The sequence below is a fragment of the Bacillus rossius genome, chromosome 13 (assembly GCF_032445375.1).
Source record: "Bacillus rossius redtenbacheri isolate Brsri chromosome 13, Brsri_v3, whole genome shotgun sequence".
In the NCBI taxonomy this organism is placed as follows: domain Eukaryota; kingdom Metazoa; phylum Arthropoda; class Insecta; order Phasmatodea; family Bacillidae; genus Bacillus; species Bacillus rossius.
This window is the reverse complement of record NC_086340.1, coordinates 178,055-201,309: the sequence shown is the minus strand read 5'-3', so window position 1 is coordinate 201,309 and position 23,255 is coordinate 178,055. Positions and strand designations below refer to the sequence as shown.

The window sequence follows — 23,255 nt, the reverse complement described above, 5'->3', positions numbered from 1 at the left end:
GAGTTCTTCATTACATCAGCCAACATAACACCGCCATCCCTTCAGCAAAGGCGTTGTGTCTCGCCGCTGAAGCTTTGTTGCGGCTGTGCGCAGTTGTGGCGAGGCATGCTTCCCGATAAACGCCATCACTAGAGACCTGCAAAATTCGCGGTTTCGATGGCCTTCAGGATAGACTGCACATACCCATGTATACTCGGGCAAATAACGCAAGTTCATTGGCTGCCGACTTGTAAGTCGTCTCAGCTGGTTTGTCTGTGATTCGATCCTTCTTTGGTTGAGGGTTTATAATTGGTTGAGATTCGTCCAGATGAACAGTAAGCCAATAGCAGAATTATCTAAGTGGTATATGTGTTTGAATTCTATCCTATAACCGAATGAATCCGCGAATTTTGCAGGTCTCTAGCCATCACAATGCATACAATTCCAAGACACAAATGGGTGTGAGCAATAAATTAATTTGAAGGTGGAAATATACTGTTAAATGTTTGTTAATAAGGCGGAGAACACTACAGCAAAAAAGAACTATCCCCGGTAGTAAAGTTTATTTTAAAAATAATTCAATATTTTGCAAATTTTCAAACTGATTTTAAATAGTGAATATCACCCTTGAAAATTTGAGACGATGTGTAGGTGGCTCATATAAAATCTAACAATTTCCATTATGCATCGCTTCCGAAAGATTCCTCATGAGTTTCCGAACATCTCGAACAAATGAAACTGTAGTCAGTGTGATTGCGGTAATTCCTCTTCATCTTCGTAATATTTATTTTTAACTTTAAAAAAAAGAAAGTAGCTGTATGTAGGTTTGAAATTACTAAACATATAATATATATTTTCAGAATACAAACAGAAAAATAAGAGTACTTACTTGTGTTCTTATTTCTTTATATGACGTATATCTCTCTCAAAAAGGGACTATAATTTTTGGCAGAAGTAATTGTCAGTATCACAAATCACAGGAATATTCAACACAGCACTAGAAAATAATTTAACAAGGCAATAAAAAATATAATTCCCACATTTATTCCGTGGTTTTATGTTTTAGTACAAAAGTATTAATATGTAAAAGTTCATTGTTGTTAGAACACACTATAAACTACATCAGCAGTTATGTATAATTACGTGAATAATGTCTCCAATATTTTATAATATATTATTCTTTAACAGCGATATGGAAAACAACTTGGGTATATTATTAATGAAACTATCAACGATGGCGTAAATGAGTTGTAACCTATTTTAACAATTATGGAAATAATGTTAATAGTAAATGCAAATTTTTTGATAAAAAAAAGTGAATACTATTCGAGTCTTGACGGACTTTTTCCACTGACAAAAACATAGAAAAGATCTAATCAAACCATAGAATTACATGACAAACAGCTCAAAAACAACACATATCTATCAACCACAAATATAGTATATAAACTGTTGTTTGCAGTCTTGTGTTTTCACTCCTTCATTTTCTTTAGATCACTAATTATAAACTTTTGTTATTTTTCGGGCAGGAATTTGTCCTCCTAAGGCGTACGATTTAGGATTGTGCTCAGCTGCTTGTTTTATGTTCAATTCTATCATTTTTCAATGTCTTTATGACTCGTGAGATTTTATCTGCGGCGTATGTTCCATTTTGTTTAGAGGTTTAGCTTTTTATGTTTTGAAGTATGACTTATGTTCATCAATGTCAGATATCCATTTAAAGGTGAATAGTATTCTTACGCTATCATCACAAAAATATTAATTAATATTATTATTTATAAAATATAAATTATTTAGCTACTCAGTGGCTTATATGTACATCATTATAAAAGAAAATGGTTAATCGATAGTTGTATAAAAGTATAACATTACATACTAATGCAATATAAAAACATTTTTTGATTTTTAAGTACTGTTTCGTCCCTATGTAGTCATTTCTTGAGGTTTTCACTCACACATGTCTGTCGAAACATTACATTTATTTACAAAGCAGTACATACTCACTCATCCATGGAAATCATCCCTCACTTGAAAAGTCTGTACCGAACACATTTCACACAATTATTACTTCATGAAGCATTTAAAAACCAAAATCATATTGTTTAAATTAATCCGTCATGATTTCCGCACCTTGATATTGCTTGTATTATAGAAATAAAAGAGTGTGGTTCCATTGCAGTTGTGTTTGGCAAGAACGGGTGGACAGTCTTCACGGCAGTAGCCTGTGCCGGTGCACCTTCTTCTTGCTCTTCTCGATGACGTAGAAGGAGTGCGGCTTGCCGTTGCCCGGGAAGTACTTCTGGAAGGTGAGCTTCTTGCGCGGGCCGTAGTACGACACGGGATCCTCGTCCTTACGGCCGGACTTGGGCTCGACGGGCGGCTTGCTGTACTTCTCCTTGGCGTGCACCTCGTTGGCCGTCGAGCCGGACCACGGGGACGTCATCTGCATGTGCGTGACGCCGCCGCGGGGGCCGGCAAGTCGCGAGGTGGCGCGGCGCCGCGCCGCCATCTTGCCGAGCGCCGGAAGGTTCCAGTGGTACACCTTGGCGGGCTTGCCGTTGGAGCGGAAGCTGAGCGGGACCTTGCTGACGGCGTTGGGGCTCATCCTGAGCGGCTTGTGGAGGGAGAAGTAGTAGGGGTGGGGGGGAAGCTTGATGACCACCAGGTGGGAGTCGTCGCCTCGTCGGCTGCCGCGCGACTCGTTCGCCAGGCGCTTGCGGTGGTGGCTGGGCGGCGCGCGGCGGCGCGACAGCCCTAGACTCGTCAGCAGCTCGTGGTTCCTGGTGCTGGGCCCCGCCGACAGGAGCGCCACCAGCGACAGCAGCAGCAGCGCCGCGACCGCCAGCCTGCGACACACAGCGACACGTCAGCACAAACATCTTTCTGGCGACTCTCGAGAGACATGCTGCCGATCCCAGCCATGTTCCAGTCAGAATGTACTGCAAGTGTGACATTGATTATGTATGGAAAAAAAAATTAGTGAAATTGATATTATTTACTCGTGCGGATGCAAGGCTAGCTTAACTTGTAATTAGAGCTCCAATATGCAGCTAATTAAGGCGCAAGACCTACGTGAGTAGTACAATAGTGTGTGTGGAACATCCTGCCTCAAGATCCTGAGTAGATCTGCCCAAAGAACAAGGAGGGAGATACAAAAGTGCGATTCTTACAGTGAAAACTGAAATCATGATTTGAGCGACATGTGACGTTAACCAAAGTTTTGGTATATAATGTTAATTTAACTACTTAACTACTACATAGTAACAGATTTAAACTGTGCGATAAACACTTAATGCTGTTTTTTTTTTTTAAATTAGAAAGATATGCAAAATTTATGTTATGCCACACTACAAAATATGTGGCTACCAAAATAAAGTGAATTATTTTTTACTGGTTCGTTTGCCTGATAATAGCTTATGCAATACTTGACACAATCGATAAAGCTAGGTTAGCTAAATATTATGACAGCTACTATCTAGCGGTTGGGCCATATTCCCCCCCCCCCCCCCCCCCCCAATGTACTAAACAATTTAAAATTCCCACCGACAAAAAAAATCAATTGAAAGCAAACAGCAGGCCATGTGTATCGCCACAGGTCTGTTGTCATGGTTTATTTTTATCAAGTAATCGACATTTAAGTTGATTTGGATCCTATTTTTAAGTTATAACCTCAACATAAATGCAAATATTTATTTAAACTGCTGTGTGTAGCATTCATGTTCCCTGTGATATTAAAATAAATAAATTTATCGGGCAAGGCTCCACCTGTGTTAATTTGATATACGTAAAAATTGTTTTCAAAACAAATTTTACTCAAAATAAAATAATTATATCCCCACCATTTATGTGTATTAAATGTTCAGGTACGAGAAATGCTTGAATGGAAATATTTCGCACCTTGAAATCCAAAATTTTCTCCCGGGAAGACTTATTTTTGTGACACACGTGTTCCTCAGCAATGAACTTGCTAGACCTTGTCTTCAGACGGAGAGCCACCCTCCATCTAGGATGAACTGGTACATAAATATAAAAATATATATGTGTGCGTGCGTGTTTTCTGGTGATGATTTATGTAACATTTGTTATTTCTTGACACTGAGAAAAGAAAATGACATCATGTATGGCAAAAGTCAACGGGAAGCCTTCATTTCACAGACGAGAGAGCCACACCCGAAGTTCCCCGAAGTTCATGCTCGCTTTTTTTTTTTCGTTCTATCTCATTGTATAAACCGGTGTGGCATTAAATTTTGCGGTCGATTAGGATAGGTTAGCTACATTATAAATACTTTAAAACATTGTGGATGGTTGGTTGTATTAGGTAAGTATAGCTACATTAAAAATACTGTAAAATCATTTTATGGTTGCTTAGCAAATAACTTTTTAATATGTAGCTATCCAGGGCTAGGAAACCGTTTACATGATTTTACAGTATCTTTAATGTAGCTATCCTAACCAAATAAACAGTCCAAAATGTTTTAAAATATCTATAATGTAGCTAACCTAACCTAATTGACCATTAGTTATCATGAGTTACAATGAACCAAAAAAAACCGAAGATGCACGATCAGGGGTTTGACTCTCTCGTCTGTGAAAAGAAGGCTTCCCAGAGTCAACAGCAGCTAGGCATCACGAAGGAACAAGTGGCGGTGATGAGCGATGAGACCCGCGGTTTGGAAGCAGTACAGCCCGCGATGGCGACCCGACTGTTCGGCGCACCAGCTGGGGTTGGGGTCGAGACCAGGGCCCGAGGGTGGTCCCGGGAGACGGCCTCAGGAAGTTGCCTCGACGCGTGACCGCGCCCCGCCAGATAACCACCCCCCGTCACCCCCCGTCACCCCCCGTCACCCCACCGGGGGGAGGCACTTCCGAGAAGGAGCCGACCTCAGCCGCTCTGGGCTTCCGGCCACCACGACTCGACCACACTAGTCTCTACTTGTTCCTCGCCCAGACCACACTCGGTGCACTGGGTCGTAGGTGCGTCTCAGGCTGAAGCCTGGAAGTAAACACACACCCGAGAATTTTCTTAGATTATTTTGGTCACCACTCAGTTAAAAAAAAAAAGGGGGGGGGGGTTGCCTGTAAAGTCGGTTTACGGACGATAATTTTACGTGATAACGTCATAAGTAAACATTGATGAAAAATTGCATGCTTTTAAATCTTTTCAAATATTATTTACAGTTTTCACAAATTTAATTTAATTAATTTGTTTAAATATAATCACGAACAATTGAAGGTGAAAGACACATCACAAACACCCAGTCCTGAACCCAGGGAGATCGTACTGTGAACTCGAGCCCGTCGGCGGATGAATACGCGAAACCACACGTCACTATAAGTTTAAGAAACCTGGCCTTCGTAGAAGCGGGCCCCTAAGACACAAGTTTCCTGTGGTTGTATGTCGTCACGCTCAGCAGACTACGACGGAGGGCGCCTCTGGATGTGGTTCCAGAAGCAGACTCCCGTGTGAGGAGGCCCAGCGAGGCATGGCGGTTCCGGCGCGGCTGCGAGAATAACGGGACACGCGCTATACCTGGACGGACAGCTGGTGCAAGTTCGAGGGACCTGCATGTTGCATTCTTCCCTGACCGACATAGGCCTACTTCTAGCTGGTCACTTGTCACCGGCCTAACCACGTGCAAGACATTAACACCGCGTGTCCAGTATGGTAGTCTCCTGCAGAACTCGTGTTTTCAGTTGGAGACGGCCTAGAACGGCATTTACATATATTTTTTTTTTATCTTGGGTAGTTTCATTCGAGGAAATTGTAGGCCAGACGAGCATGATTCCTTCCACGAAATTCACTGTGTCGTCTAGGCATGCAACATTTGACATTTGACTTGTTCTCCGAGTGTTAAATGTGTTCATCTTTGCCAACCGTCTGAAGTGGTCTCTGTGGAAACCAGCGTACAGCAGCGATGGAGCACGGATACCGTGTGGCATGAAGGTGTCTGGGGATGGCAACGATATACCGATATGTCGAAATATAGATATTTCAGTTTCAAAATGTTGACAGTTGAGTATCGGATTTTATATCTATATTTTGTATCGATAGTATCGATTTTGAAGTAAAAACATTTTATTAAAATTATAGCCGAAAAATAATAAATTGTTACACCGTCAGGTTGTAAGATTTGTTTTTTTTTAATCGCGCTCTTTAAAAGCATATGCCTGTCCAATATTTATATTAAAAATAACAAATAGGCTGCATACCTATGGAATAATGTGTAACGCCTAAATGTAGAGGAATCGGGAGACCTCGGTAAACGTTTATGTTTAAATACCATCATTTACGGTAATTTTGAGTGACAACGTGTGTGTGAATGTAATAGTTTTTACTTGAAGGCACTAGCTAATGGTGCATTCCTATTTGCGTATTTTCTGTGTTTGTAGCTACAATTTCCAAAAAAAAATATATTCCCATTTGTGTGTATTGCAATAGATGGAAATTTATGTAAATTAATATTGGGATCTTTCGAGCCAAAATTGGTTACGTATTGTGAAACAACTAGGTTTACACAACATTGTTTTAGACCACCAACGAACACCACATTCCTTCTCTGATAAAATCTTAATAAAAAATCTAATTTAATCGAGACACGAAAATACAAATCAGACGATATATTTATTAAAACATATAAATGTATTAGAGAGACCTAGATACTGAACAGGAAGCATTCTAATAATAACCTAGATCCTGATGTAATTAGGGACAAAACTAAATTTCTCTGGTTTTATGCTGAGTGGTTGGTGGTGTGAGAATCATTAGTAATCGATATCAGAAAGAGAGAAAAAAAATTACGGAAATATGTTTGACCAGGGAGTGAAGTCTCTGTTTACTGTGGTCCTTGATCTGCGGCAGAGTCTGGATCTGCAGCTCGAGCAAGCCCTGTGCCCCTCCCCCACCCGGCGACGTGACCTCGCGCCGCTCTTCCGGGGTCAGAGGTCACCGCGAGGCGCGCAGGTCGCCGGCCAATCCGCGGGCTCGGCGGGTCACACGCGGAGGAGCTACTGCCCGGCACGCGCTGCGATGCCTGCATGTCACTTGTTTCAAGCATCTCTCACTAATTATATCTCTATCTCTCTATATATCTATATCTCCCTCTATACACCTATATCTATATATCTCTAAACACGTCATTCTATGGCAATGAAATTATTACAAATCTATGTTTTTACCTATTTATATTTTTATTCGTATTTTTACTTGTCACAGGTGTACCATACGCGTGTGTGTGTGTGTGTGTGTATATATATATATATATATATATATATATATATATATATATATATATATATATATACGCGTATCTGAACGCTGTGTTGCGTCAAACTTTCAAAGCAATCTGTGAAGAACTTCCTGAGATTTAAGAATTTGTACAACATTTTTAAATTTTTATTTACATAGATGTATGGCGGAATAAATGTATTGTCTTGATTCAAAGAAATATTTTGTAGTATGTAACGGTTTTGTTGAACTAACAAAATTATTTTTGTCAACTCAAATGCATATTTTGTTAGATGTAGCAAAAAAAAAATTGTCACTCACCAACAAAATATTTTGTTAAGTCAACTAAATATTTGGTTCGCCATATATAAACATATATTTGTTTGACTCAAACATTTTTCTCTGTTTAAATGCAGTACAGCGAAAGTCTTTCATCCGGCATTATATGGTTCAGCACATTCTATAATCCGGCAGAAATGTATTGCAGTTGTTGACCTTCCCCGACAGGTCGCAGCACTGCGCTTTCGGCTGCTATAGTTCTCCTTACTGTCGGTTTACATTCCAGTGAAGGGTTTCCGGTTTATCTAGCGGCTTTCTTTTCACATTTGGTATTTATGTTTACTGGATTTGTATATATATATATATATATATATATATATATATATATAAAGCCATATATATATTAACGGCCGCCATTTTTGGTCTCGCGTAGATTTGATATTTGATCCTTACTACTAGAGACCTGAAAAATTAGCGGGTTCAATGACCTCCAGGATAGACTCCAATATCCTCTACACACTCGGGCAAATGCCAACTGTTCATTGGCTGCTGACTTGTGAGACGTCTCGACTGGGTGGTCTGTGATTCGACACTTCTATGAGTGAGGGACTCTAATTGGCCCTCAGTCCTCCAGATTAACAGTAAACCAATTGCAGAAGCAGCACTAAGGTATAATTATTTGAATTTTAGCAAAACACGAAATGAACACGCTAATTTTTCAGGTCTATACTTATTACACATTGCATAAGTTGTTTACATGACCTACGTAGAGTAATTAAGAAAATAAATATCCCTCAATAAATAAAGCTGAACAGATCACCTTATAAACCTCAAAAACACACTGCCATATTATAGCTACTGCATTGTTGAAAACTGGACGATTAGAACAGAACCTTAAATTTTTTTTGGAATTTCGTTTGTTGGTTGCTTCGCAGTGGTAAGTTTATATAACCGTACCAAACTACTCGCTAGTCGGAGGTCGGCGTCCCTTCTTGCGCAAGACCAAACATGTCGGCCATTAACACCCAGTCTTTATGTTGCCTTGATTTATATCACATGATAACTCCTTTAATATTGCACAAATTCCTTCAGACTGTTAAAAAAAACATAGAGATTACATTGATAGGCAAATTGAGGTTCGATAATGCGAATGTTCGTGGTCCTATAATTCGCAGTTTCGACTCAAACTGTTGTCCCATAATATGACACTGATTTGGAGACATTTCCAAAATATTTCAAAATTACGTTTCACCGGTTCAGCAAGTGTTAGTTACGCCGATGGAACATGTCGTGCGTAACAGTGAGTTCCTGAGTGGCATAGAGAAAAAAAAGTAGGTAAAGATGAAGAAAAGCGAGTAAATGATACAGCTAAAACAAGAAACCACTAGTAGGACAGGCGCGAATGGAACAATGGAACAGAACGAACAGTATTCAACGGCTAACTGTGTAGACCATCAAAGAAAGCGTTTTGGGAGTTCTTCGACCTCGCCGTCTAATCCCCCAGAATGAGACACACAAGCGAGTCCAACAACACGCCATTCTCAGCCAGGGACTGTGGAATAAAGGAGGGGGGGGGGGGGGAAACAACAAAGGAACCGTTTTTGGGGTTTCATTCGCAAAGCCATTAAACTTTTTGGGAGAGAAAAAAAAATTCGCGCGCACGATTCGCCTGGCGCGGGCCGGAGTTTGACAAGCACTTGTAGTGGTGCCGCGTGACCGCTCTCTGCGGACACAAGAACTGGCGCAGAGGACTCGCTAGCTGGCGCAGAGGACTCGCTAGCTGGCGCAGAGGACTCGCTAGCTAGTGCGGAGCCGGCTAGCGCCCGGCCACGGCTGGCTAGCGTTGAGCCGTCGCGTGAGACACCCGCTGCGATCACGACAAAGCCAACAGGAAAGACGTGACTAGAGACAGCAAAAAATTCGCGGTTTAATTCAGCGATAAACTCGAACCCAAACGAGTTTAAATTTTTTTGGTTCCTTCTGTTAAGTGAGTACAACAGATCAGAAGGACTCTGAGCCAATGAACGAACGACCCCCGACGAAAAAAAAAAAAAAAAAAAAAAAGTATCGCATCACCAAACATCCCAGTTAACATGTGCCACGAGTCAGTAGCCAATGAGCAGGTGTAATTTTCCCGAATACATAAGTGGATCCTGGAGTATATCCTGGAGTTAATTGAAACTTAGAATTTTTCCAATATAGCTATTATTAGTTCAAAATTAAAACTACCTCAAGCAACGTTACGTTGTATCTTGAGTTGAATGAACACAACTAAGAACTAACTGGACGATATGCGACTTCATCCTGTTAAATCTCTGTTGCATGGGTGCGCCAGAAAATTAAAAAATTCCTCCAAAAAATATATTCTTTCACAAATTTAATTTTTTTAAATCTAGTTTTAACAAACGTTTCAACGCAGCTTACTTATTTATTCACACGAAACAATTTACTCCTTGTGTTAAACATGACCGTTGAGGGGGGGGGGGGGGGCGTATTATTGCAATATTCTCTTTAACGTGTGCAGCACGCGCGAATGAATGTAAATGGGAATGCTGGGAGCCATTTTGACCTCGACGAATCTAGCCAAGCTGTGTGGCCTGCCTGCGTACATACCGCGAGCGACTCTGGCGCGCTGGACGGGAGAGTGTATCCGGCGCGCAGAGACCTTCTGGAGGTCGCTTCTCGGCTCCCACACGCAGCTTGTGTCGGCCTCAGAGCACCGCACGCCAGGACGACACAAGACTGCGACCAAACTGTTGCGTCCTCTAACGTTCAGCGAACACGGATCCTTATTGCACATTACATACACTTTCACTATCCACCGACACTGTTAGAAGTCACACACAGGAGATTTACGGACTTTCCAATGAAGAATTTAGCCCAAACGAAGTTCTTGGGAATTTTAAATAACTGAATCTTCTTACAAACTACGCCGTATTTTGATTTCCGAGTTGTATATTTCGTTCTAAAAAAAAAAAAGATGAATTAACACATGGACAAAAGAAGGGTGTTCTTAACAAGTTTTTACATATGTTTGTTATTATACCAAGAAAATTATTTTGTATTCGTGTTCAAAGAAAGTGAGTGGTCTCAGTGTCAGTAAATTGACGACGATCACTGGATAATTTGTAGCCAACCAGGCTTCTTCGTAAATTGAAGGTGAAAATATTTAACAGTGTGCCATGTTGCCACCTGGAACATGTTTGTTTGCAGTAGTGTGCGGTCGTGGGAAGGGATGACTGCCCAGCCCTGGTGTCCTAGGGGGAGGTATCCCATACCTGCCCCGTGGGAGCCCGCCCTCTGCAAACACCCCTAGCAGCGATCCACACGGCAGGTTGCAGGCTCCGAGCTACACTTCTTCAGGCGCCTCGTGGAAGAGCGATGACAGCGAATATTTGCGACGCGCGCGCACCTTGCAACTAAGTTATCAGAAAAACTACGAACAAATACAAATTATACATGTGCTTTTAAACCTTGTACTTTACTGACTTATATTGAATACTGGTCCATGTAATTAAAAAAAAAACATGTATTTATTGTGATACTGGTTATATAAATTGTGTTCATAAACTTACAAAACTGTATTTATATAAGTGAGGTTACGTTCCCGTATGTAGAATTTATTTTCATTTTAAACTCAAATTTATAGCGATTATTTTACTAAATTAAATAATTAATTTTATACACGTGTTTATATTTATTTATGTTGAATACTGAGCATTTGTTTAAATTGTTTGATTTGATTGAATTTATACTTTACCGACCGTACTTATAATATCGCTCCAGTCCATTTTTTATTTGATTTCTTTTAATTATTTGAATGCTAATATTAATGTAAGTTTTTTTTTATTACGCCAAGCAAGTAAGTATAACTTTTAACGCCCGTCCATAGTACACATGCCGGTCAATGCCTATTTTAATTCATGACTTCGTATTAGAAAGAAAAAAATCCAAGATTTTATTTCCACGTGATTCTGCAGGAAATTTGATCGTAAGCATTTATGAAACTGATCTGAGGATATTTTATCGGGAAGGAATATGAAAACATCCTAAAATAACTGTCGAAATTTATGTTATAGATCAGGTCATTAATTTTGTTTGACAGAGTTAATTTTTCATACATTTCCAGGGAAGGGCCTACATAAAAGGGAACAAAAAAAAAGCCCGCAGAGTCCAGGGGCGCGGAAAACGACCATAAAAGATTGAATTTCCCCCCCCCCCCCCTTATGGCCTCCTCGAAGCAGGTGGAAAAACATAACCTATGTAGTTTAAATATATATATATATATATATATATATATATATATATATAAGAATATTTTCTGCACTTGATGTAAGCTTTTGGACATACGGTATTGCTAAGCACGTGTATGTATGTCTGTAGAAGAAAACTAAAAAAAATACCCAAAAGACAAAAAACCAAATTAAGCAAAAAAATTGCTGTTTTCAACAGGATATAAACACCACATAATGGTCAACAAACAAAGAAGAACAAAGAAAAGTGGACTAAGAGAACGGAAAAAAAAAACAGACATACATGTGCTTAGCAATGGCGTATGTCCAAAAGCTTACATCAAGTCATGCAAATCCCATTGCACAAATCTTTCAAAGATAATCTTCACGTAAAAAAAAAAGTGGTTTGAGCGCCATCGAGCGCGCCAGCAGGGCTAGCAGAAAGAGTACGCGGTGCGGGAGTGTCGGCGCCGAGCTACCAGGCGCGCATGAGGCGGCTGGAGGTAGGAGGCAGAGTCCCTGGTAAGCAGTGAGTCCCGGGGCCGTGTTGCGCGCGCCAACCCACGGGGCGCTCCGGGCACCAGGGGAGCATGCCAGACCAGCAGGTAGCGACCCCGCTTCCCGCCTCACTGTCCCTGCGCGGTTCAGGCGAGTTTTTGAGGTTAAACACGTCAAAAACTGTTTCCAGTCCACCAACATCTACTGTACTTTGAAGTTTTATTTTTATGAAATAAGTAAATATTAAACGTGTTTGTTCTCGGGTCTCAGTTTTTTTTTACTAAATTAATTTTCCGTTACCATGAAAAACTTAACAATATTGCGCGAGTCCGGATCCGTTTACGTTTTTTTTTTTTACGTTTCCGAGGCCCTGTGACGTAGCGTTGTTGGGTCCACCTAGTCAATGGTGTGTGTGTGTGTGTGTGTGTTTGTGTGTGTGTCGGTGAGGAAGGATGATAGGTGCGACGCCCGCTGGTGCTTCTAGCGCGGTCTCGCCTCTACGCGCATAGGACTACTGTGGAATATGAGCGGCAAACATAACCTCACGCGGTGGAGAAATTAAGATAACGTGTCATGCGAGTCTCTTTGAGTGATTTCAAGAATCTTTACAGGATGTTCCTTGCCTAAAACTTATTCTGAGAACACACGTTTTAGCCATTTTTACTCTTCTTAGCGAAGGCATATTTCCAATACAAAAAAAAATTTAAAAAAATTGTCATTTCCTACAAAATGTTGAATCCTATCTCTCCTTCTTGATGCTGAATTATTATTCATAGACAGCTTGAATTTCTTAAACATTAATTTTGAGACAAAGAAAAATAAATTTTAAAAACTAGCATTTTTCTTGGTAAATTTCCCTCACGTCTATTTCATAGGGAAATGGTGACATTTTCCTAATTTCTGATTTCAGCATTTATATAAACTCGAAACATGTTTTGGCAGATGTGAATATTTCTGGAAGTGAATATTTTTATGCACAAGAAATTCATTTCTGGCGTACATCTGTCTTTGACACGAATGTAAAAAAACTTACACACATAATACTCAGACACGCCAATTTAGGTGATGGCCTCTTGCAATTTTTGTAACAATACCAATTTTTTTTTTTTTTTTGGGGGGGGGAGGATGTTTGAACACTCTATAATCAAATAATAACTTATCTAACTGCAGTTTATAATATAATTTATCAGATCAAGACGTCTGTTTCAAAAAATAATGATTCTTAAAACATACTCTACGACACAATTTTAAACCACGTGTATTTTTCAGTATAAACACTCACATGTCAACGTAGGCAACATAATTAACACTTCTTAGGTCCTTATTCACATTTATGTCAAATATGCTATTTTCCTCAATGCCCACTTCACTGAACATGGGACTGGCTCCAAATGTGGAAGAAAAAAAAAGCGTGTTGCGTGTCTTAGCACTGCTTTAAAACTCATGTTCTTAATTTCCTCTTTTTGAAAATAAAAATCATGGAACATAACTATTTTCACTCTCAAAAATACAATGCAATCAAAAAATGAGGCAAGAGATTTAAACGAGTCTCTGCGGAAAAAAATATATATATTTCTACAATGTTACGGTATCGCCACCTATGTAAGGATCCCGGAGACAACTTGCAGTGAAGTAAAAAACGGAAATAGCGTTCGCTTGAGTTTTAGTGTTAAAACAATATAAATTATCACTTAAATGAGCTTATGACGTGCTAGCCGACAACTTAATACATATTAATGGCCAACACCACAATTGGTGGGGAGTAGAGGGAGCAAATGTCGATACTTATGTGTGATACTTCTACGAACGTCTTATCATAGTTCTTAACATTTACATTTTGAAGTACTCATAGAATATGTTTCTGCGCAGGTTTTGAAAAAATTCCTTGAATTGAAGCGTATCAATCAGGTTTCAAGATATATCTTTGTAGGTTCTTCAGGATTTTCGTGAAACTGACCTTTAGCTCTTCCCACAGCGAGGAGGAATTATAATTTATCCTAATTTTCTTTATCGAAGTGAAACTTCTTCACAGCAGGTAAGAGCAGAGCGTTAACGGAAGTGTAACGCCAAGAGGGCAAGAATCGGGAGTGGGGTCCTCGATGGCATGTTTTGCATTATAGCACGCTCGCATACTGACACACTCTTATGCGTGGATCTGTGATGTTTCAGTTCTCGGGCGCGTGTGACCAGTGGCTGGCCGGCACTAGAGGACTCTGGGAGCCAGCCAGGGGGGGGGGGGGGGCTACTCTTCCCCCCCTCCAGGCAGCGAGGGGGCTGAAGACTTCCAGACACGGCCTGAGTCAACACGGCCAGTGGGTCTCGCCAGGACTGCGCTCCGGGGCAGAGGGGGGGCTAGCCTGCACGCCTGGTCGTGCTGGGACACAAGCGGCAACACGCGGCCTGGGACTCTGTGCGAGCCCCCTGGATCCACGCCACAGACAGGCACAGACAGGCACAGACAGGCACAGACGGGCAATGATGACGGTGTCAGTTCCGCGACGCACTAGTCGCTGACTGAGCTGTCCGCATTAGCAACTGATCCGAGCCACCTTAAGGGGCCCGCCTACCTGGGCACACACACAGTGTGTGCAGAGCTTCAGCAAAAACAACACGATTTCAAAACTACTCAAGATATCCGAGTGGGGCCTATTTACGAATAGCATTTAAGAGGCCGCTGAGGGCCGAAAAGTACTTTTAATTTCGGATTAAGTTTTTAAACTGTATTTTTAGAAGCGTTAAAATGCCTAAAACGCGTGTTTTCATAGTAATTTTTAGGCATAAAACAATCAGTACAGATTCTTGAAAGTACTTAAGGGGCTTGCATAACACCTTTATCTTCATTTCTCCGCCATATAATGTTACGGTCACCGCTCAGATCTCACAGTTTTCCTGTGCACGACGAGAAGACTGCGCGCCAGTCCAGAGGAGACACCGCGCTAGAAGCACCAGCGAGCGTCGCGCTTATCATCCCGCCTCGCTGACATACATACACCCCTGACGAGGCGGGCGCCTTAACTGTCAGGCGGGGCCCAGGTTAAACCTGCATCGACACAGGGAGAACCCTGGGCACAGACATGCAGGGTGCAATTTGCACGCTTTAAGTATAGGAGAATACAAGAGACCGAGGCTGGTCCGGATGAGAAGAGTCTGCCATGCGGGGGTTAGGGCACTCGGACGCAGGGCCCGCGTTCATGTTTTGGAACAAGTTCTGGGTTTCGATAACCAGCTATGCAAGCGCCCCTGGCGGTGGATGGCTGCACTCACCACCCAGCGCCTAACACTAAACAAGAAGGAAGGCAATAACGACTTACAAACCAGGCTCCAAACTGAACACCTACCCCAGCGCCCCGCCCTGGACGTGACGTCAGCGCCACCTGACCAACCACAGCTCAGCTCCGACTGGCGCTCCAGACCTTCTATGTAGTTCCGAGAACCGCCGCAACAGTTCTCTTTTCCTTATCAGACAAGGTTTATTCATGCCGATACCTTCATTTCATGGGGCAAAAACATCACACATTAAAAACATGCTGCAATACACCTATGTAGTTTAATTGCCCATTAAAAGTTAATTGACCATTGTTGAAAACAATAAAAAAAATAACTACCTAAACGAGTTTTTCTTGAATTTATAAAATTTCAAACCTAATATTTTTAATATAATGTGAATGGTTTTTTCTGCGCATATGTGATAAGAAACGCCAGTTTCCCAACGGTAGACTACATAATATTTTTCATTGTGGTTTTATTTTACTGTGAAATCAACTCAGATGGTAAACTTTAAAATCACAGTTAAAAAGACAGCAGAAAATTTTAAACTATTCCTTTACTTTTCTTCCAGCACCGGCTACCAGATATTGTCCGTAGCGCCAGAGACGCAGAGGAATAACGCACTCGGTGGGGGAAGCAAGTCCGCGCTGGTCGATGCCACAGTTCGACCCCGACGTGGCAGCACTGGCCAGCAACATGGCGGACCACAGTCCTCGCCAGCCTCACGTTACTATTGCATTACTTCATATCCCTTACTGCTTTTAGTTACCTTCATGTTTCGGTCTTCTAGGGGCTTATGGCACACGAGGTTTATAATTTAGTAATTTTTTAAATATTAATTTGTATATATAATCTTTTGTATTCTATGGTCGATTTATATTATATTTATAATTGAAAACACGTTAATAGCACACCAAAATGATTACATACGCTATCATAAGCACAAATAAAAATATATGTCTACGTATGGATTCATCAACAAATAGACTTAAAATTTTAAAAGCATAAAGTAGCTTGGCTTCTGGGTTGTAGCCGTGTCCTTGGTAAATAATTCACCGACGTTTCGGTTGACATTGCAGTCGCCATCATCGGAGCAGTAGGTAACTGCTCCCTGATGATGGTGACTGCAATGTTGACCGAAACGTCGGTGAATTATTTACCAAGGACACGGCTACAACCCAGAAGCCAAACTACTTTAGACAATGGCCGTGAAAGCCTGTAGACATTTTTAAAAGTATGAACTGCCCTAGCCTAGACGAGGAGAACCGCCAAGAGACTAGGGAAGAGGGGAGGAGGGGTGGAGGGTCGAGTGCCTGGCGTGGCCACCCCTGACCAGGCGGCAGTGTTGCCCCGGCATGGCCAACCCTGGGAGCCTGGTGGAAAAGGGGGGGGGGGGGGGGAAGCAGACACCGCCGCATTGTCCGCACGCACTGCTCGCTGCCCGCGCCAGGGACTGTAGCTTCTCAACACGTCCATGCACCTGTCTGTCGACACGTCCGTACCTTCCATTCAGCGGGCTTTTCTCCTAAAACAATCTTTTACCCGTGCTTTACTTATCATAAAATAATGTATTAAGCATACGTTGTATTGGGTTCTTGATAAATCTAAACTAAAATAGAAAGTAATTACCAAATTCAAGTTTAGCTCTTCTAGCAAACGTGAATACAACTAATTTTTGTTTCTTTCAATTTTTTTATAGATGCACTGTATGGTTTCATCCTCTAAACATTTTTTTTTTTAATTTTCAGTAATTTATGTATTGTTATTGTGATAGACTTCTGAAGATGTTAAGCAAAAAAGAAACAAAAAAAACATGTTTACCCTTTTTTTTTCTAACAACTTAATTTTCATATTATTTTAATAACTTTTACTTGGAAAAAAAGTTATTTTATTTAAATTCTGAATTACCGAAATGAAATATCGATATCAGAATGTGATCGATATTTGTGACCTGTAATATATCGATAAGACAGTGGCTCGGGTCACACCGGGAGCCTACAGTCGCTCCAGCAGTCCACACGTGCCAAGAGAACCACTTGCGGTCATTGTTCTCTTACTGCACGATAGCATTCGTCTTGAACAATACTATCGCGAAGTAAGATTCCTCTGAAGGTAGGGTTACCAGACGTCCGGCAAAAGGAGGACATGTCCTCCTTTTTATGTATTTTTTTGCGTCCGGCCGGATTTTTCTTAATGCTCCAAAATGTCCGGCTTTTTTATAAAGTGAGATAATTCCTGCAGTTACACTCTGAGTAAAGCGCGCGGTGCGCGCTAATGCGCTGTCCGCACAGTCACCCCACTAGTAAGTAGTTATATGACAGCTTGACAGGTAGCAGCACATGCAGAAGCACGTTTTTTTAATATGCGTAGTTTGTTTGATTCTTTATACTGAAACTGTATTAAATGCCAAAACATTGTAAAATATCATACTCCATTTAATTAATTCATGGCTTTTTAAGAAAATATATTGTCCTCCTTTTTAGTGAAATGTCCTCCTTTTGCGAGATGAATGTCCTCCTTTTTTATTATCAGTGTCTGGTAACCCTATCTGAAGGTGGAACTGCTTAGGCAACACCTGATATCCTGCTACACATGTTGTATGTGTTTTAACGTAAGATCGTCAATACTAATATAGGTACTTCACATAGCCAGTAGTAATTAAATACTTTATTCAAAATATCATGAGATATAAATACATACGCAGTCATCATTGTCATTTGTGACGTGATACATAAGTTATCCGTTGTCCTGAATATCACATAAACCAACTTTTAAAAAAAAATATATCTAACAGACTTCAAAAAAAATCCATACACTAAAAAGCGAGAAAAAAAATTACAGATTTAATCCCAAATACAACAATGCACGTAATACTTTTAATTTATTTTTGTCTTATTTCGTTTAGAACCTAGTATTATAATTACTTATTAATCAATATATCTACATTTTCGATTCATTTATACAATTACAATGTGACAATTCTTGTCCGAAACTAACACCTATAATTATAACAAAATATTATTATTGGCATGTGCTACCTACTGTTCGGTTTGAAGTCGGTGCCAAGCCAAATAGGTAGTAGGTAGTTAGACCAAGTCCCCGCATCAGATTATGACTTGGTGACAATGGGACCACCTCGAGACTATGCCCTTTCAAACAAAAAATAATTATTCCGAAAATCGATCCACAATTGACGGAGAAATCGGTGAACATACATTAAAAAAAATACATACAGTCCTTTTTTGAAGTCGGTTAAAAACACGGAACATTTCGGACAGCGCAGAAGTAGCAGATCGCGCAGACGGCTGGCCCCCGAGAGGAGGAGCATACAGGGAGTGACCAGCGTGACCAGAGTGACCAGAGTGACCAGAGTGACAGGAGTGACAGGAGTGACCAGAGTGACGCTGCCGCTGGCCGCCAGACGGCTCGCTCGGCAAGTTGCGCGTCATGGGACCCCCGGGGCGAGGAGCCGCGCTCTGATTGGCGCCCGGCGCGGCGGGGGGCGTGGCCGGCACAAGGTACAGGGTGTGGACACAATGCGCCGAGCCGAGCCAGGAATGCAGCGAGGCCCGCCGTGGCACAGCTGCTACCGTCGCTCTCAACTAGCGACATCCTCGCTCCTGTTCTTCCCGAGCGGGAGTTCTGCGCACTCATCTTCAATCAAGATCGCAGGCTTTCACGGTCATTGTCTGCATTTTCTTGGCTTCTTCGCAGCTGCAATGACTGCCGGAACGTCGCAACACAATTACCTGACACGGCCTGCACCCAGAAGCTGAGAAAATGCATTTATAATATAAGTTTGGTAAATTTCTTTGTGTGTTTGTAAAGTTTTTTTTTATGCTCGAAAACACTTTATTTGAAACTAGCAGTGCGCCCGTTACTGTTTCCCTATCTTTCAACCCCCCCTATTTAGGGGATGAATTTTCAAAAATCCTTTCACAGTGCTCACATGGGTTGTATAAGTAACTCCTCATGCTTCTAGACGCGCCGGTCCAAGCTGTGAGTTGTCTGTCGGTCAGTGTTAAGAGTCTTATTAAGAAGATGTCATAGTAATTCCACAAAATCCAAAGTAGTGCGAGGACGCTGGAGCCACATAAACCTGACAACTGCTCTTTATTCGTGTTGTTCCGTCACCGGCGTGTGTGTGCGGCCATCTTGGTCGGAGCCAGTCCTCCAGCTCGCGAGTCATCGACCCAGGAACAAGTCCCTCGGCTCAGAGAGACAGAGACAGATACATGGCCTGCGATACACGGAGAGACAAGTCGTGTATCGTCAGTCCCTCACGCTAGCTCTTGATCCCTTTTCAACTCCCCCCGTCTCTAAGCCGCTGCCCACACGGTCATGTGGACAGGCAATCATGGCGAACATGTGGTGGAGATTGTCACTTACGTCGACTCGGCCAAACGAAGTAAGTGTTAGGTTTAGGACTGTCAAAATTTAATTTCTTTATATTAAGGATATATTATATTTAGCAAACAGCTCAGTGTTGTTTGAGCTACAAAAGGTGGCTTAATTATGGCAAAATACCACAAAGGACGTGACTAAACAAAGAATTCTTCCAACACTTGCAATTGATGCAATTTATATACGTAGACCGACTCTTAAACAAACCGTTTGACAAATTTTAGCATTATTTTAAATAATATAATTCAAAGTCTTGTTTTAAATTAATTATATTTAGCATAATATGCCCTGTACTCACAAAGTATGTTACCTGGAATGCCATGAAAGACATTAATTTAAAACCTGGGTTTAAATTCACTTGTTGGAGAAATTAAACTTCGATTTAATAACTTTTAAATTTTTTAATTTCAGATCATTTTAAAGAAGGTTTTTTTTTTTTACGTGTGATTTTCGTAGTGCAAGCCTGCCCTGTAAAAGCAACCGTCTCGCGGTTCACTGACTGCGATCTGACGTGATCAGTAGAACGGTTGACATCAGAGTTGTGGACGTGTTTGAGCGTCCAGCCACCAGCCGCTCGGGGAACCTCGAACAGTCTGGGCGCCGACGGGCGAGGTCGAGGGCCAGCCTCGCCTCTCGGCCGCGACATGTGCCCATCGTCTCGGTCACGTGACACTCCTGCTGAGGAGACTGCCTCGTCTTTGGAGCCGCTCTCAGGAGGTGCAACTTCGACAAACTGACACAATTACCTACGTCAATAAAAATTTTTTAGTCATTTTTCAAACATGTTCAGTAGTTTCTTTTCTTATAAAAAACATGTAATTTTTACGCAAATAAAAAAAACCATTCGGTTAAAATACACCAAAGTGCATTATTTATGCAAATTAGAAAATACACTTATAATAAATGTTTAAAAAATAATAATGTCATATTTTTAAATCACTGCGCTGTAGTTGTAATAAACCCAATTATTTCATTGTACTACATGCCTAGTATTCTTCTGATCAGTTAACTGAAAATACATATCTATTTTTTTTTAATTTTTTTTAAATTGAGATATTCTTACTGTTTGACGCTACTGGAACTAACTGCTTGCTGTGTGCACGTGGTTGCCGAGACAGGCATCGGACTGGCGACCTCATACAGCTACTGCCACTTTCATTTATGTAAGTTAAATATTTGTTACAGCGATAGAGCTACGTGATAACAGACAGACTGTATGTAACAAATGCTTGATGTGTACAGATGATTCCCGGCACCGCGGCCAGTGACTTAGGAACCTGATAGCTGACTGCAGCTGTGTGAACCTCGGCAGACCGTTACACTTCCCCCCCCCCCCCCCCCGATAAAGGGAAGCCTTCTTTTCACAGACGAGAGAGCCAAACGCCCGATCGTGCATCTGCAGTTTTTTTTGTTCATTGTAAATAAATATGGCGGTGTTGATAAAAGGCTACTAATTGTCAATTAGGTTCGGTCAGCTACATTATAAAAACTTTAAAACATTGTGGACGGTTGATTTGGTTAGGATTGCTACATTGAAGATACGGGGAAAAAGCATGAACTTCGGGTTTTGGCTCTCTCGTCTGTGAAAAGAAGGCTTCCCCCAAGACATTATAGCTACGCGGGCAAGTAGCGCGCAGCGGGAACTACGGCCGAGCTTCAGGCGGTTGGTGGAACTGTAAGTGCTCCTCGCGGTCCGACCACAAGAGCCGGGCCGCGGACCAATCAGCGCCGCGGGCTGGCAGCAGGGGGCGTGGCCAGGCGATGCTATCGCAGCCCTGCTGGAGGCCAGGTGGTCACTGGCCGGTCTCTGGTGGGGGGGGGGGGGAGATATAGCTCTCAACCCATGGTTATGTCATAAATAATATTAAAGCTCATCATCGAAAAATGGCCGTCGTAAAGGCAGATATATTTTTACCCTCGAATTAAGTCATTCTTCGAAATGAATAACAAGCGCGCTATCTAGAGATGCCATGAGTCGGTTAAGAAACCCACGTGCAAAACTCTCACCCCACCTCAACACTGAGAGAAGACTTCCCAGCTTTCTGTTGCAGATCATCCGAAACGTCTGCAGTCGCTCAATTTTCACCAGGAATTGAGATGACGTTCTCACTAGATCAGATAGAGGGTTGTTTGTTGCGTGCAGCACTGCGTGGGGGGTCGACCCAGGGGGGGGGGGGGGCAGGAGGGGGGCTACTTCCTGGTGGTCCGCCGGACCCCGCTGCGCTGTCAGGGCCCACCGCCCCTGCCCCGGGCTGGCTGGTTCACTGGTTCACTCCCCCCTGCACCCCCACCCCCCGCTGACCAACTGTAGCTGCTGCCTGCTCCAGAGAGCGGCGGGCCCTTAGCCCCAGCCTTCACATTCCCCGATGACATCTCGCCAGAAAATATGAAAAATCGCATTTTCCACAAAACACCCGAGTGCATACTGGCGTTTGCACCACCACCTGGTATTGCAAACTTCTTTACCACAAATTTATTCCATTAATATCTTCATGTCCTTGCTTTATGAATGATGACTTTTGGATGCCGTAGATTACCTTAAGATCAAATAATTTCACATTAAACGTAAATATAATTTAAAAATGTTGTATTTTATACATACTGTCGTACTTACATATATTTAGTCCAGTAAAAAAATTGTAAATAAATTTCGCAACTGAATGTAAAAACGTTCTAGTATTCAATCCAATATAGGCCTAAAATCGTTCACTTTAACTGTAAGTGCCAGAATCACTCTGCATCACGGAAATGTTATCACTCCTTTTCTCAATCAACTTTGGGGTGAGAGGGGGGGGGGGGTGGCAGAGAGAGCAACAAGCATGCCTACGTCATTACACCGTGTGTTCGGTTTTGTGAGTCTGTCCTCTGAAGAATATACGCTTCATTAATCCAGACGCTTATTACTTTTGACGCGGCTTGCACTGTCGTGACTTGAGACGAAGTGGAGTATTCTTCCATTTGATTAACCTGCCATTTTTTTCTCTCGGACTTGTCTCACCTGACTCTGCAAGCGGCCCTAAGTGTGTCTAGTGTGCGGGTCGCAAACAGCAGTGCACATACCGGCTTCAGCAGTGCAGTATCTGACCTCACGTGTATAGTTGAAGCCCCTTCAATGAGATCACGACTGGTTCTGTAATGAGATGTAAATCACGCGAGCCCCAGATAGGCCCTGGTGTTCCAGACGCCACGAGGCAACGGCTCACTCAACCGGCGATGGTTTAACCTTTTTGTGGCCTGCCGTATACCTGACCCAGCCTCCCTGGACACACGCTCTTTTATAACAAGGAAGTGGGCGAGATGTATTTCAAAAAAACTTATTTTCCTTCTTTACCCCCACCCCCTTCCCCTTTCTACGCGGGTAAAGAACGCCG

At 42.0% G+C, this 23,255-nt stretch overlaps 1 protein-coding gene across 1 annotated transcript in view; it reads right to left on the bottom strand.

The window, feature by feature from the left end:
* Positions 1 to 886: 886 nt before the first annotated feature.
* The window catches only part of LOC134538056 (uncharacterized), a 37,810-nt gene continuing 15,441 nt past the window's right edge, over positions 887 to 23,255 (bottom strand). The window contains exon 2 of the mRNA XM_063379034.1: positions 887 to 2,825. Within this exon, the coding sequence (XP_063235104.1) occupies positions 2,189 to 2,825 (637 nt within the window). The 3' untranslated portion in view covers positions 887 to 2,188. The remainder of the gene's footprint in view (positions 2,826 to 23,255) is intronic.